The following is a 14,908-nucleotide window of genomic DNA, read 5'->3' on the forward strand; positions in this document are numbered from 1 at the left end:
GAACCTTGAGTTTAACCAACACTTAAAGCACAAGAAAGCCCAAGAGGACCATTTCTTTGTTGTCATCGGGTAGTTTGAGACCTAACCAAGTCCTTAATGTTACATTCAAAAAGTTAATACTGATTAATGGGCAAGCTGAAGGAATGTCAGGTCTGATTTAGTAATCACTCTCTCAGTGTGGAAATTGTTAAAACTCATCAAAGCATGATAATATGCTCTATATTAGTGCCAGTTGTTCAAAGGTGATGTTGCCTCCAAGAGGTTCTGGTTTACTTGCATTGCGCACAGAGCTGCCAGTTTGATTATCAGACAAAAGCAGAAACGCAAGCCTGCTTCTATTTTTACCACAGCTGCATCTTTAGTGAGTTTCAATAATGGTCTGTTATTCTACCTTGATTGCATTTTGTTCCTCTCATTCTGCACTGACACAGTTTTTGTGTTTCTCTTGAACCAATTATAAATAAGCCAAAGATTGGTGAAGCCAACATCTGATTTTACAGCTTACATTATTTATCAAATATAAAGCAGAAAAGCAAACTCCATTTTGTAAAGCAGCAAAAGTTGAGATGTAATGGGAGGAACTGCTTCAGACACACATTGTCTGATGGCAAGGCACTACAAGAGTGGGAGTCCTGTTCCTTATCAGCAGTGTTCACTTTAAGTGGGTTCTCAACTAATTCCTGGGAAATTCCTTGGAGCTTCTACATCTTCACAGCTGTAACTTTAACATGCTGAAACTTCATTGATCCTTTGCTGACATTGAACATATTAATAAACTAAAAGGTTTCTGGGGAATCCAAGCATTATCCTGCCCAACTCTTCTCATGTCACAAGCAACATAGGAGTATCTAGGATATGGCAGGTGTGCACAGAACCGGGCGCCACTTGTAGATGGGTGCCACTATCCTTGCCTCACTTCACCTGCCCAATATCTAAATCCCTAGCCCAATAATGAATCTCCATCCTAGGGGAGCAGTCCTGTGCTTCCAGGGCTCACTTGAGTGCCCCGAAGCTCCGCTCCAGGCTGGCATCTCATCGGGCTGCTTTGAAGCTGCTCTAGCACCTCGCTCAATGTGTGATGAACGGGTAAAATGGCTGTCTTGACTTCCTTACCCATAATCCCCCATGCAGCTGGAACTGCTCTGCATTTACCTGGCACTGGCAGAATAGTTCCAGCTGCGATTATGGGTAAGGAAGACGAAGACGGCCATTTTCCCCATTCATCCTGCATTGAGCGGAGCTGTGGCAAACGGTAGCGATGTCAGTGCATGGGTACTGGATGGGGTGTGGAGCTCTCCGCAGTGGCAGCACCGGCGGACAAAGCAGAGATGCTGGACGCAGTGGTGAAGAAGCAGAGGCCAGGCAGCACAAGAAGTTTGGCTGCATGATGGCCAAGCAGATTGTGAAGGTGGTGGCCATGATCAAGGTAAGGAGCAGCGCAGGCTGTCAGTGGCTCACAGGTCAACTGCACTGTGTGCAGCTTGGAGAGCCGAGGCTCGCTAGTGCAGATGCCAGGCTGTGACGCCTCGGGCTCAGTCAGGCTCGGCACCCATCCAGAGGATCTGGCCACCCACTGGATACAGTGCTGGATTAACTTATTAGAAAAAGCAGCAAATGCCTCAGGCCCTTCATTTTCAACAGCCCCAGCACCTCCGCAATCACTAGTACTTCTGTCTTTTAGCAGAGAGGGAGACATTGAAAACACTTAGTCGGTAGATTCGAGGGAAAAATGTTTACTTGGATGTGTTTGTCAAGAGTTGTGGCCAGCAGGGTGCTAGAACCAGGAGGGAAGGTGGGATAAGGCGAGGGAGTTCCTTGACAAGCATGGACATAGTGGGTTGAAATGCCGCAAGATAACCCCCGCCCACCCATCCACCCACCCCATAATCTGTGTCTCATTCAAGGGGAATCCACTTTGTCCGCTTTAGGGTAAGCACTCAGCAGCTCAGGGTGCAGGACAAGGGGGTCTCTGTCAGAATGGTGAGCAGTCCAACTCGCAGAAAGTCCTGAGTGGAGGACGAGGAGCAGCAGCCTGGGCAGGGATGGCGGACGTGGGCAGTGAATGGAAGGGAAAACTGGGGTGGGGCCAGCTTTGTCGCTGCCGTAACTTTGCCAAAGGGCTGAACTTCGCCAATGTGTGCAGCGTGGAGAGGAACCCTCAGTCCTCCAGTGAGGAACGATGACACCCTCCTGTCCTTAGCAGGTTAGCCCTGGGAGGGAAAACTGAGCCTTGGCCCAGGGAGGGAGGGAGGGAGGTGAGTGGGAATTGTCGAACTATTTGCCTTGTCCTACACACGTGCGGTGTCCAAGCATCAGTGTGTGTTGTCCAAACAGCAGAAAGCACCAGTTCTGCTCAGAACTAGGGGGAATACATTGGGTAAGGGGTACACTGGCCAGATCCAGGGTTGCATTGGCCAGGACCAGGGCTGTTGTGCGGTCCCCGTGTAGAGTTTCAGGCAAATCAACCTCTTGGACCCCCATCCCACCTTAACCAAAGAGTCGCAATAAAAGCCAATGCTTAAAATGGAAATTATGTTGGGTGGCAGCGGCACAATTGGTGTGTGGCATTTTTTGTGCATTTTTTTAAAGGGAGTGCCGATGTCAGTAGCTGCGCTAAGGTGTCACTTTACCTAGATACGCCACTGCACACGCGAGCACCAATATTGCTGTCTGGCTGGGACCTGCATCCCTGCGGGGTTCAGAATCAGCATGAAGTTAAATTTCCAAGTGTAGTTTATGAACCCTTACATAGAACTCCATAATGAACTGATGGATAAATATCTGTCAGTTCTGCTTACAAGAGGAAGACTGAATTATGGTATAAGCCTGCAGTCTTCTCACACTTTCTCCACAGAATCTGATGGTGGAAAAAAAAATAGAATAATGAGTTGGGTAATGAACGAATCACCTACATAGTATGGAGGTCAATGTAATTTTGGCTGATAAGCTAGTTCCTTCTCTATCATAATAAAAGGAGTAATTATCAGCTTCTTTTATGATCTTTCAGATAGCAGTTAGGCCATCTTATGACAAGATTCTAGTTGGAAAAGAAGACCACTACCTGATTCCGAGAATGAGTTTGTAAAAATGTTGGTAATAGAGTTAATCAGTTAAAAAATTGTACTGTTCTGCAAAATTAATTGTTTAGTCAGTAAACTTGTCCATTGTTATTTTCAAGTAAGAATGAGTGCTATAGGGATGATAGATTCACTAAGAGTGGAATTAAAATCATTGTACTGAGCAATGTGTGTCTCTGCAATATAGCTCTAGCAGGCCCTGGGTGATCAATACTTTGCTCAGGTGGGTCATTTCTGAAATTTGTGGAAGGAGATGGAGAACTATAAGTCACAAGCAGTCAGAGAACTATGTCCAGTTGTGGCCAGATTTTTAACAGGCACTGCTGGTGGGAAAAGCTCTCAGTCTGGTGAAGCAAATATCTCCATGGATCATCAAAGTGTCTCAATGCTTCTCTGTATTCTTTTATACTCTATTAAGTTATGAATTTAAGGTCACATATTGACTTGCTTGTTTCTAGATATATGGATCCATTTATAATGATATTTTCATTTTCTGAGGAAATATTTTGCTTCAAGGCTGTAAATTGGCCTCGACTGTCCCAACTGCACATGTGAAATTTTACTAGCTGTGCAGAAAAAAAAAGTCTTTATGTACACCACTGGGAACTGTCCATACAGGGGTTTGCACAAATTGGGAGCAAGTGATTTTAATTAGTCTTAGGATCAAAAATTACCTATAAAGTTGAAGAATAATAAACCATTAATTGGGAAGCAACAATTACCAAGCAGCTCACAGGAGAAAACGTTTACTGCTCCCTCTCATTTTTCACACTTCCCTCTCCCATGATCTTTTTCTATCTCTCACACAGTCACTCTCTCTTAGAGTCAGACATTGCTACAATGCACTGAAGCATTAGCTTCTTTTTATTTGTCAATTTAAGCTAATCACCACACCAAACTGGAACTTAACTTTGCTCTGTGTCTTTGCCTAAATATCTCATTATTAAATGTAGTGCTACAACAGGCCCTTTCAGCCCTCAAGCTTGTGTCGACCAAGTGCAACCAATTAACTTTCTAACCCCTTATGTCTTTGGAATGTAGGAGGAAACCAGAGCACCCAGAGGCAGCCCATGCAGGCACAGGATTAATGTACAAACACTTTACACACAATACCAGATTCAAATCTGGGCCACCGGCGCTCTAACCATTTCACTAACCATGCTGCCCTTAAGATCTTCATTTTGCTGGTGCAAAATAACCTAATGTCAATAATTTGCTTAATGATGCCCTGACCAAATGTCGAATTAAAAGTAGACAGCTGCATATGATTGATTTCTCCAGGACTCCATTGCACCCAGGTATCTAGCTTTTACATGACCCTTTATTCACATTTTTCAAAATTCTTCTAGATGGGGCACCTTATGGCATTACAAATTTTGATGAGAGTCACTGAGAGGTACAACATGGAAATAGGCCTTGCAGCTCACTGAACATTCACCAATCAACAAGTACCCAATTTTACACCTATCCCTTCCCAATCCAGTTTAGTCTCCCTACAATCCCATCAAACTATACTATTCATCTGCATAGTGGGGACGAGTTAGGTGGCCAATTATTTTGGAGAAATTGGAGCACCCAGGGAAAAAAACCCCACACAGTCACAGAGAAAAGGTACAGTGGCAAGAGCTGTGAGGCGGCAGGACTATCAGCTGTGTCACTGTGACATCAAGCCTATGGCTTTCTGCCTACTTCTTATCAAGTTGCTCTGTTCACTGTGAACTAACTGCATTGGGCTAAGCTAATGGAGCAAGAATCATCTCTTGCTCGACGTGTTCATAAAGAAACTGCAGGAATAAGAAAACAATATTTTAATTATTCTGTCTGGTCACAGTAAAGACTAGAAAAGATAGGTCACATTAGCCATTGTTATTTCTTAGAGGAAAGGCCAGCAGGGATGTGGATCATCACTGGTATCATAATTAATATACACATTAAGCATGCATGTATTCATATGTGTTTTAAAATCATCCTGCAAAAGTTGTCTCCGTTAAACTCGTGTGCATAGTGCACCCTGTGTCATACTTTCATGAAGCAACTTAAAGTTCCTGGGAATTGACAAGTATTGAATGATAGATTTTTTTTGTATGTAAGTGCATTAATGTGAACACAAATACATTCCATGAAGGTACAGGAATGTAGTGGGCGTCCCCAAAATTAAATCATTATACATGTAGTGACCTGAGACTTAAAAGATTTTGCATCAGCCAAGTTTTAGTCAGAAATTCTCTTATTAAATCATTAAATAACAGTACAGGATTAGAGCTGGGTACCAATGAAATGAAATCCATTTCTAAATACTGAGGACACAGTTGAAAAAGAGTAATCGTCAAGTCTGTAGAAAGAAACTGTGCCTTTTGTCTTTCAGTCGCCCGGTGCTTTTGTCTTTCAGTCGCCCGGTGCTTTTGCCTTTCAGTCGCCCGGTGCTTTTGCCTTTCAGTCGCCCGGTGCTTTTGCCTTTCAGTCGCCCGGTGCTTTTGCCTTTCAGTCGCCCGGTGCTTTTGCCTTTCAGTCACCCGGTGCTTTTGTCTTTCCCAGCCATTGGTGATTTCCCCTTGAATTTCCCTGAATTCCCTGGTGCTTTGGCCTTTGCTAGCCATTGAATGTAGAAATGCCCTAAAATTACCCTTGAATTTGCACCTGAATTGTCTAGTGCTTTGGTCTTTATCAGCCATTGGTGATTTTCAGTCTATCACCTTTCCTCATTACACTTGTTGTGAGTAGTAGCCAAGAGTTTGTTGTAGCTAGATTTTTGCTTCCAGCCAATACTTTAGTGTACCTGACCATTTCTGCAGATGGAGGAAATTGGATCACAGAAAGTGAATTAAACTGAAGCGATCCAAAGAAAAACATTTTGGTTTTTTTCACTTGTAACTATAAGGTGCAGATCTGTATCTGAACTGAGAGTGTTCTTTCATAATGCAATGGAAATATTTTCCCCCAACAGTGTGATGCACGATCAATTACGCAAAGACTGAAGTTACTGGAACTGAAGGCTTTTAGTAACAAGAGATGGACAGGATCATTTGTATTGCTGGCTCTCTCTGATCCGGTCTCGAACTAGGGGCAGGATTGTGGCATGATTGCCTTTATGGGGGATAAAGGGGAGGAGTCACAAGCTGACCAGTGAGAGCAGGGTCAAGCATAAAAAGTCACATCATTTACATATACAATAGTGGTTTCACCACACAGTGCAAATGGTTTAAGGTAGAGCAGGATTGATGTCCAACTCCCTTACTTTTCCTCCCACTAATGCAAATATCATTTTCAGAAATGACAATTTAACAGGGCCACATCAGCTAGTGCGGGGCCTATAGTATATGTTATAAAGGGGCTCTACATTTTAAAAATGCACATAAATATTAAAACAGATTAACCTCAAGCCGACAACCCCAAAATGAAGGACAAATTAAAGGGCAGAAAGGACACTTACCTGCATGTCAGTTTTGCACACGTCCTGGGATCCCAAACTCGCAGAACCTTTTCAGTTGATCCAGAAACAATTACTGTTCCCATCTGGTTCATTGCAAGGCTATAAATGGAGTCTTTCTTCTCATGCGCATGCACGGTGAGGGGGTAGTGTTACCATAGTGCCGGCTGGAGCATGCACGGTGAGGGGATAGTGTTACCATAGTGCCGGCTGGAGCATGCACGGTGAAGGGGTAGTGTTACCATAGTGCCGGCTGGAGCATGGACGGTGAGGGGGTAGTGTTACCATAGTGCAGGCTGGAGCATGCACGGTGAGGGGGTAGTTACCATAGTGCCAGCTGGAGCATGCACGGTGAGGGGGTAGTATTACCATAGTGCCGGCTGGAGCATGCACGGTGAGGGGATAGTGTTACCATAGTGCCGGCTGGAGCATGCACGGTGAAGGGGTAGTGTTACCATAGAGCCGGCTGGAGCATGCACGGTGAGGGGGTAGTGTTACCATAGTGCCGGCTGGAGCATGGACGGTGAGGGGGTAGTGTTACCATAGTGCAGGCTGGAGCATGCACGGTGAGGGGGTAGTTACCATAGTGCCAGCTGGAGCATGCACGGTGAGGGGGTAGTATTACCATAGTGCCGGCTGGAGCATGCACGGTGAGGGGGTAGTATTACCATAGTGCAGGCTGGAGCATGCACGGTGAGGGGGTAGTTACCATAGTGCCAGCTGGAGCATGCACGGTGAGGGGGTAGTGTTACCATAGTGCCGGCTGGAGCATGGACGGTGAGGGGGTAGTATTACCATAGTGCAGGCTGGAGCATGCACGGTGAGGGGGTAGTTACCATAGTGCCAGCTGGAGCATGCACGGTGAGGGGGTAGTGTTACCATAGTGCCGGCTGGAGCATGGACGGTGAGGGGGTAGTATTACCATAGTGCAGGCTGGAGCATGCACGGTGAGGGGGTAGTGTTACCATAGTGCAGGCTGGAGCATGCACGGTGAGGGGGTAGTTACCATAGTGCCAGCTGGAGCATGCACGGTGAGGGGGTAGTATTACCATAGTGCCGGCTGGAGCATGCACGGTGAGGGGGTAGTTACCATAGTGCAGGCTGGAGCATGCACGGTGAGGGGGTAGTTACCATAGTGCCAGCTGGAGAATGCACGGTGAGGGGGTAGTGTTACCATAGTGCCGGCTGGAGCATGCACGGTGAGGGTTAGTGTGACGGCAGCATCCCTCATCCCCTGAGAGAGTTTTTTTGATGCTGACCCTGCATGTCCTCCAATTTGGTAAGTTTGAAATAGCCACCCTATCCCAGTGTCACCCCCACCCCTACCCCACTGACCCGAGGTCCCAGTGGCGGCTCATGGCCTTGTACTTGAGTCTCCAGCCCCTGCCACAGTCAGCTACTAGCTCAGTGTACTTTCAGGAGATGAAGAGCGCCTTCTCGTAAAACATCAGCTGCACGCAGAAAGCACCCAGGCTGCAGCACAAGCAGCACTCCAGCATCTTGTCGTTGATGGCTTCTCAAAGCACTCGGTGCCTTCTGAAAGGCACTGAGGTCGAAGTGAGTGTTGCCCATGCTGAGGCAGACCTGCTCTTTGAATTGCAGGCAAAGCGTACTGCCCTTGGTGCCCGCAGTAAGCCATGGACTCGAAGAACTTGTACAGCTTCTTGTGGCCCTGCGCCAGGTTGAGGTAGGCCTCGGTGACGCGATCTGGGTCTCCCATCTGGTAGGCTGCTTCAAACTAGGCCACGGTGAAGTGCAGCATGTCCTTGTACGTGAATTGATAGCTTGCAAGCATTTAGCGCGGGACACTTGAAAATGGGGACCCATAAGATGAGCTGCTTTTGCTACTAGGTTAATCCGGCCCTGCAATATAATCAAATGTACTCTCAACTTTCAGAAAATTCAGTGAGAGAACTTTGCAAATTTGCACTACGCTCAATCCCATTAGCTTCTTGATGCGTAGTTTAAATTCATATTATTCACAAAATGCTGCCATCAATACTCCAATAGCAGATAGAGCTAAACCATTCCACTGGGATGTGATTAGATCAAAGCTTTGCAGCAGTATCATATCCAGCTAGGAATGGTGCTGGGCAGTTTAGCAGCAAGTGGGAGGGGTGGTGGTCTCCCTGAATAATTGCATCTTTAATGATGCCAATGTCCAATGTTTCTTTTCGTTCATTTATTTTCCAGCACCTGTGAGGATAAAAGGGGCCTTTTCTGGTTGGCGGTTGGGACCACTTCTTTTCAAATTACATGTCAATGATTTGGATGATGGAATTGATGGCTTTGCCGCCAAGTTTGCAGGTGATACAAAGACAGGAGGTGGGGGAAGTAGTGTTGAAGAAGCACTAAGTCTCCAGAAGGACTTGGGTTTTGATCGTGCATCTTACGGAAGGAATAAAGGTGTAGACTTTTTCCTAAATGGACAATGAGTTCAGAAATCAGAAGTGAATAGGGACTTGGAAGTCCTCATGCAAGATTCCCCAAAAGTTAACGCAGGTAGAGTCAGTGATAAGGAAGACAAATGAAGAGGGACAGAATATAAAACCAGAGACTTTATAAGGCAATGATCAGTCCAGACGGAGTATTGTTAGTAGTTTTGGCTCCTTATCAAGGGAAGGATGCACTGGCATTGGAGAGGGCCTAGAGGAACACTTGAATTATCCCTGGAATGAAATGATTATCATTTGACGAGCTCTTGAAGGCTCTGGAGTTTTGAAGAATGAAGGGGATCTCATTGAAACCTATCAAATACTGAAAGTACTGACGAGAGAGGATGTGGAATGAATGTTTCCTCTTGTAGAGGAGTCTGGAACCAGCGGGCTCAGCTTCAGAATACAAAGTGTCCCTATAGAAAAGAGATAATGAGGAATTTCTTTATCCATAGGATGATGACTCTTTGGCATTAGATGACTGTGGGGGGCCAAGCCACTGGTTATATTTAAAATAGAGGTAGATAAGTTCTTGATTAGGAAGGGAATCATGGTTACAAGGTGAAGGCAGGAGAATGGAATTGATTAGTCATGATGGGGCCAACTCGTGATCGAAGTAGCTCAATACTGCTCCAAAGCCTTATGGTCTTATCTGAGTGTCAATGGCCAGGTCAGTCTTAATATCTATCCCCAAACTTCCCCAAGAAACCTTAATAAATGGTGGAGCAGTCGTGAGATGCTGAGTAGCCTACCTTTGCTCCATTTCTTTTGCTCTTATATTCTGCTACTAAAATGGTCACTTCTATTTATATCCCTTCCTTACCAAGAACAAATTTTTTCTTCAGGGGAAATTTTTATGAATGCAATGGTGAAATCAATTTTTTTTTTGTTCCCGCCCCATTGCTGTGGGGCAGCACTTTAACAGCTGCTGAACTTCAGATCCCGGACTCCCCAAGGTGATTCGGCACTCCTTGAACATGAAAAATAAATAAATACCTTTGACCGATTTGTAGATGACTGAGCTTCAACATGCGTGGCAAGCTTGAATGCAGAATCAGTACCATTAAGTGCTTTTTAATTCAATATTTTCTTCCAGTTCAGAACATGCTCCAAGTTGACATGACAGAAGGAAATTTAAATTCTCCAGGGTGCACAGATCTCTTTGGATGTGAGCATCTTTTGGGAAAGAAGCAGGAACATTCAGTTGTAGAATAAGTATTCTGGATAGACTTCAGAAAATTTGAGTTTATAGATGGAGGTGATTGAGTTCAAATTAACTTTGCACTCTCAAACATGCCTGAGGAAAGATAAACCATTGAAGCATAGAGAGCTCTGTGAGGGTGAAGTCATTTAGGAAGGATGAGAAAACTCATTATTGATTGATGCTTTAAAAGAAGAGAATAAATTGGTTTTGTGTGTTTTTCAATATCTGCCCTTTTCCCTTTATGTGGCAGGCATGTGTCCACTGGGACTCCTACAGCATTGTAAACAGGAAAAAGTAATTTCTCTGCATCACTTGAACCTTGAGATTAAATTATTGTGGATCTTACTGGAAGGCATTTCTTATTATTTATAACATAAAGACACCCAGAAAACCTTTCTCTGTTTACCTATTTTAGAAAGCTGTGGTTTTCTTTATCATTTTTCAGTTTTGAGGATAGGGTTATAGGTTTCCCCATAATTCTGGAGGTTTGAGTAAGTTAGTTTCACAAATAAAAGGGACACTGCCATTGATCCTTAATATGTGCCAATTGGCTGATCTCAGCTCCGGCAGGGTTAGAGATGATGCATCTGTGTCATGGAAGGAAAATCAACAAGGTTCCTCCTCATTTATGAAAACTGACTCAACACAAATGTAAGGAAGCAATTGTCTGTGGCGTGACCCAAACTAATGGCCTGCTCCAATGACCATATGGCATTCGCTACCTAATGGGAGGAAGATATTGGCAACATTCTTTCTGCTTCATTCCAGTTGTGTTGTGGATGAGATGGACTTTTCTAACATGGAACTGGCTGAAGGACTGTGCAAGTTCCAAGCTCATATTCGAGTGCAGGGAGAGGCTCAAAAGGTGGAACGGCTCATTGAAGCATTCAGGTAATGAGAAGTGATGTTTTTGAAGCTGCCTTTGTCATGACTTCAGTATTTGTGCTTCTTCTTGTATGTAAATATCCTTGCTGTTTAAGTCTTTCCATCCTGATGACAGTAAATTTTTTATTCATTCAGAATAAAGGTAAATTTGAGATCTATTGCTTTGTCAAAATCAGCTTAGCTGAATTTGTTGGTTCTTCCCAGACTGACATAAGATATTGGAAACTGACTTCAATTCTTTTTGAAACACAATAATCATAAAAATATAATGCATTTAAAACTTCCTTCTCAAGAAAAGAAAGTGTTAAAAAGTGTATACAGCAAAACTGCTGGTATCCGGCATCTATGAGGATTGGTAGATGCTGGATTAGTGAATTTTCTGGTTTCTTGAGATTGTGTGATAGGTGAACAAATGGCGAAGCATGACGATTTTAATCGTCCTTATTTTCTGCGATTTTTTTTTGCCAGTTGCTTGAATTCCGGATAACAGGGTTTACAGTATTTCATTTAATAAGGCAAATATTCATTAAGATTTCCCCTTACAACATAAATATCAATCATTTTATTGAAAATCTTTCAACATTTAGTAATGGGTAGATTCAGGTTAACTCTGTTTTAGTCACTGGCTCTGAGTGGGTGCTCTAGTATTGGGTCACATTGCACTACCTTCCTCAGAACCAGCTCCATTGAAGTGGATGAAACTGAGCACAATGGGGACTGATCCCACTGAGCCTATTTAGCCTAAGTAATTACACATGATCTTCCGCTCTGTTCTCTGCTGGAAATCTGGATTGGCAGATTTGGATACTTCCGAGGAGAGGGCCTCTACCCTGAATGACAACAGTGAGAGTTGCAGCTTCTGCTCTTCTGGAATGTGAACTCATTTGGTGGGTTGGGGGAACCTAGTCAACTGGCCTGGATCTTGGAGTTGCAGGTTGCGGCTCATGGTCAATAATTTGAGATCTGCTTCTAGTCTGTACTGATCCTTTTCTTTTGCCTAGTCCCACTGACTTGTACCCAGCTCGTACCTGTCCAAATTATTCTTTAATATTACAGTTGAGCCTGCTCTCACCACTTCAACTGGCAGCTCATTCCACACTCCCTAAACTTTTCCCCTTTCACTCTTAACCCATGTCCTCTGGTTTGTTTCTCACCTATCCGCAGTGGAAAAAGCCTATCCACATTTACTCTGTCTAATCCTTCATAATTTTGTATACCTCTATCAGATCTCCCCTCATTTTTCTATGCTCTAAGGAATAAAGTCCTAACCTATTTAACAGAATTTAAATTTCCCTGTAACTCAGTTCCTGTGGTCTGGGCAACATCCTAGTAAATCTATGCACTCTTTCTATCCTATTGATATCTTTTCTGTAGTTAGATGACCAAAACGGCATACAATACTCCAAGTTTTGCCTCACCAAAGTCTTATACAAGTTCACCATAACATCCCAACTCCTATATTCATTACCTTGTTTTATGAAGGCCAATATGCCAAAAGCTCTTTTTGCAACCCTATCCACCTGTAACACCACTTTCAGGTGATTATGTAGCTGTCTTCCCAGATCCCTCTGTTCTACCACACTCCTCAGTGCTCTACCATTTCCTGTGTACATCCTTTCATGGTTTGTCCTTCCAAAATGCAACACCTCACATTTGTCTGCATTGAATTCCATCTGCCATTTTACAGCCCATTTTTCCAGCTGCCCCAGATCCCTCTGGAAGCTTTGAAAACCTTCTTCATTGTCCACCATGCCTCCAATCTTGGTGTCATCTGCAAACTTTTCTGATGCAAGGTCAAATGGTTTAAAATGAGGACCTTTTAAGCTTTTTTTTTTCAGTAATTCTCATTTTTCTTTGAGCATGATGCCCTGCATTTAGCTGTCTGTGAAATCTTCCTATCAATGAACTAGATGGTGCAAACCAGTCAAACTCTAATTATAAATGGTGGGAAATTTACTGATATAATGCCATTGAATGTCAACAGAAGCTAGTTAAATTCTCTGCTGGTGGAGCTGGTGAATAATGGAATTTGTAAGACATAAGTGTTATTAATCAAAAGCTAGTTCCTGTCCGAATGTTGTCCAGGTCTTGCAATGTCTGTTTCACTATCTAGAGTAGTTGATTGAATGCTATCTTCCCCATGTTGATTTCTTATGATGAATTAACAGAAGAGTTTTAAACCCAGGACATTGCTCAGAGGAATTCCTGCTGAATCATCTTCCTTTTGTGCAAGGCATGACCCCAGCCAAGAGAAGATTTCCTTCCGATTTCAATTGAATCTAATTTTCACACTTGGTCAAATGTTGCTTTGATGTAAAGGTCAGTCTCATCTTTTGAACAAGGCTGGACTGATGTCAAGTGGTGCTGACAACTCTCAATGAGAACGATGATCTAGGTTTTGCTGATGACGTGCCACTTGATGCCACTGTCTATGGCAGATTCCACAACTTCGCTGAGGACTGACAACAGAATGAAGGTGCAATAATTGGCAGGATATGACTTGTTTAGCCTTTTGTGGATAGGACACATTTTAGAAATTTTCCATATTGAGGCATCGATGCCAATAGCTGTATCAGAACAGCTTGGTTAGAGGTGTGGTTGGTTCTGGAATATCAGTCTTGAACATTGATGCCAGGATAATTTTCAGATTCAGTACCTTTGCTATATCCAGTGCTGTCAGCTGTTGATAACAGATTGAAAATTGGCTTGTGTGATAGTAGGGATCTCACGAGAAGGTGAGAGTAAATGATCCTCTCAGTACTTTTTTGCCATAAAATCCTCCTTGCCTTGTATTTTGCATTGGCATCAATGAGGATGGGGACATTCTTGCAGTCTCCTTCTCCCATTAGTTGTTTAATTGCGCATTACCATTCATAAATACATGTGGCAGGAGCCCAGAACTCTGATCTGTTCTCATAATGGTAGGATCACAGCGCTGTCTACAAGCTGTTATCACTGTTTAATATCCTGTGCTGGGACCTGAGTTTTGGGTTTGTCAAATGATGCTTCTACCCTGCTCTTCAATGCTTCTCTCTGAGCATGGATCAATTGCTTGGCCTGGTGCTAAGTTGACAGAGCAAGGGTCTCCAAAGTTGTCAATATTGACCCCGGGGGTCGATAAGACAATCTAAGGGGTCAATAAATGTCATGGGGTTGATATATAGTGACAGGTGGGGGTTGAACTTTTGTGGTTGAAAACAGGGTCATGACTACGGAAAATAGCACCTAAGGCAGGAGTGGCCAACCTCTCATGAGAGCTGGTCTTGGTGGCCGCCATGTTGTATTTGGCTTTAGCCTCTTTATAAGTAGAGAGTGAAGGACTGATGGAGCAGAGAAGGAGGTATGTGTCCAACACTGCCCCCAACCCCCACCCCCGCTGGTCCAGTGCCACCACCACCCCCCCCCCCCACCCCCAACAACTGGCACAATTCCCTAAGTGTTCTCAAACAGGCACAACAGATTCAACTGGACTGGCTGTACTTTGCTCTTTTCCAAATGCAATACTGGCTTGATCGTTTTTGTTTTTAAACACTTGTTGGAAGGTATTTTTACTATGCTTCTTTTTGCACAGTCTTGCCCTTTAAAAGAAGAATAAAAAGTTGACTTTGTTGCTCTATGACTGGAATAGATCAGAGCAGTCAAAAATAACACGTCCTTTATAAGTAGCAATTGTGAACCAGTTAGGTTATGTGGTAATTCAATAATTCCAAGATTCTTGATAATTGATCTCCATTCCAGATTTTTGAAAATTAACATTTTAAATTCCCCAGCTGCTATGGTGGGTTATGAACTGCCTACCTCCAGATCATTAGTCTGTTGGATTCATAGTCCAGTAATTTAACCATTTAATCATTTTGGTGCCATTCCGCGATAATAGTGA

At 43.7% G+C, this 14,908-nt stretch overlaps 1 protein-coding gene across 1 annotated transcript in view; it reads left to right on the forward strand.

The window, feature by feature from the left end:
- LOC138746017 (IQ motif and SEC7 domain-containing protein 3-like) overlaps positions 1 to 14,908 on the forward strand; it is a 124,725-nt gene that overhangs the window by 48,589 nt on the left and 61,228 nt on the right. Inside the window, exon 5 of the mRNA XM_069903692.1 lies at positions 10,912 to 11,034. Within this exon, the coding sequence (XP_069759793.1) occupies positions 10,912 to 11,034 (123 nt within the window). The remainder of the gene's footprint in view (positions 1 to 10,911; positions 11,035 to 14,908) is intronic.

The sequence above is a fragment of the Narcine bancroftii genome, chromosome 11, assembly GCF_036971445.1.
Source record: "Narcine bancroftii isolate sNarBan1 chromosome 11, sNarBan1.hap1, whole genome shotgun sequence".
NCBI classification, from domain to species: domain Eukaryota; kingdom Metazoa; phylum Chordata; class Chondrichthyes; order Torpediniformes; family Narcinidae; genus Narcine; species Narcine bancroftii.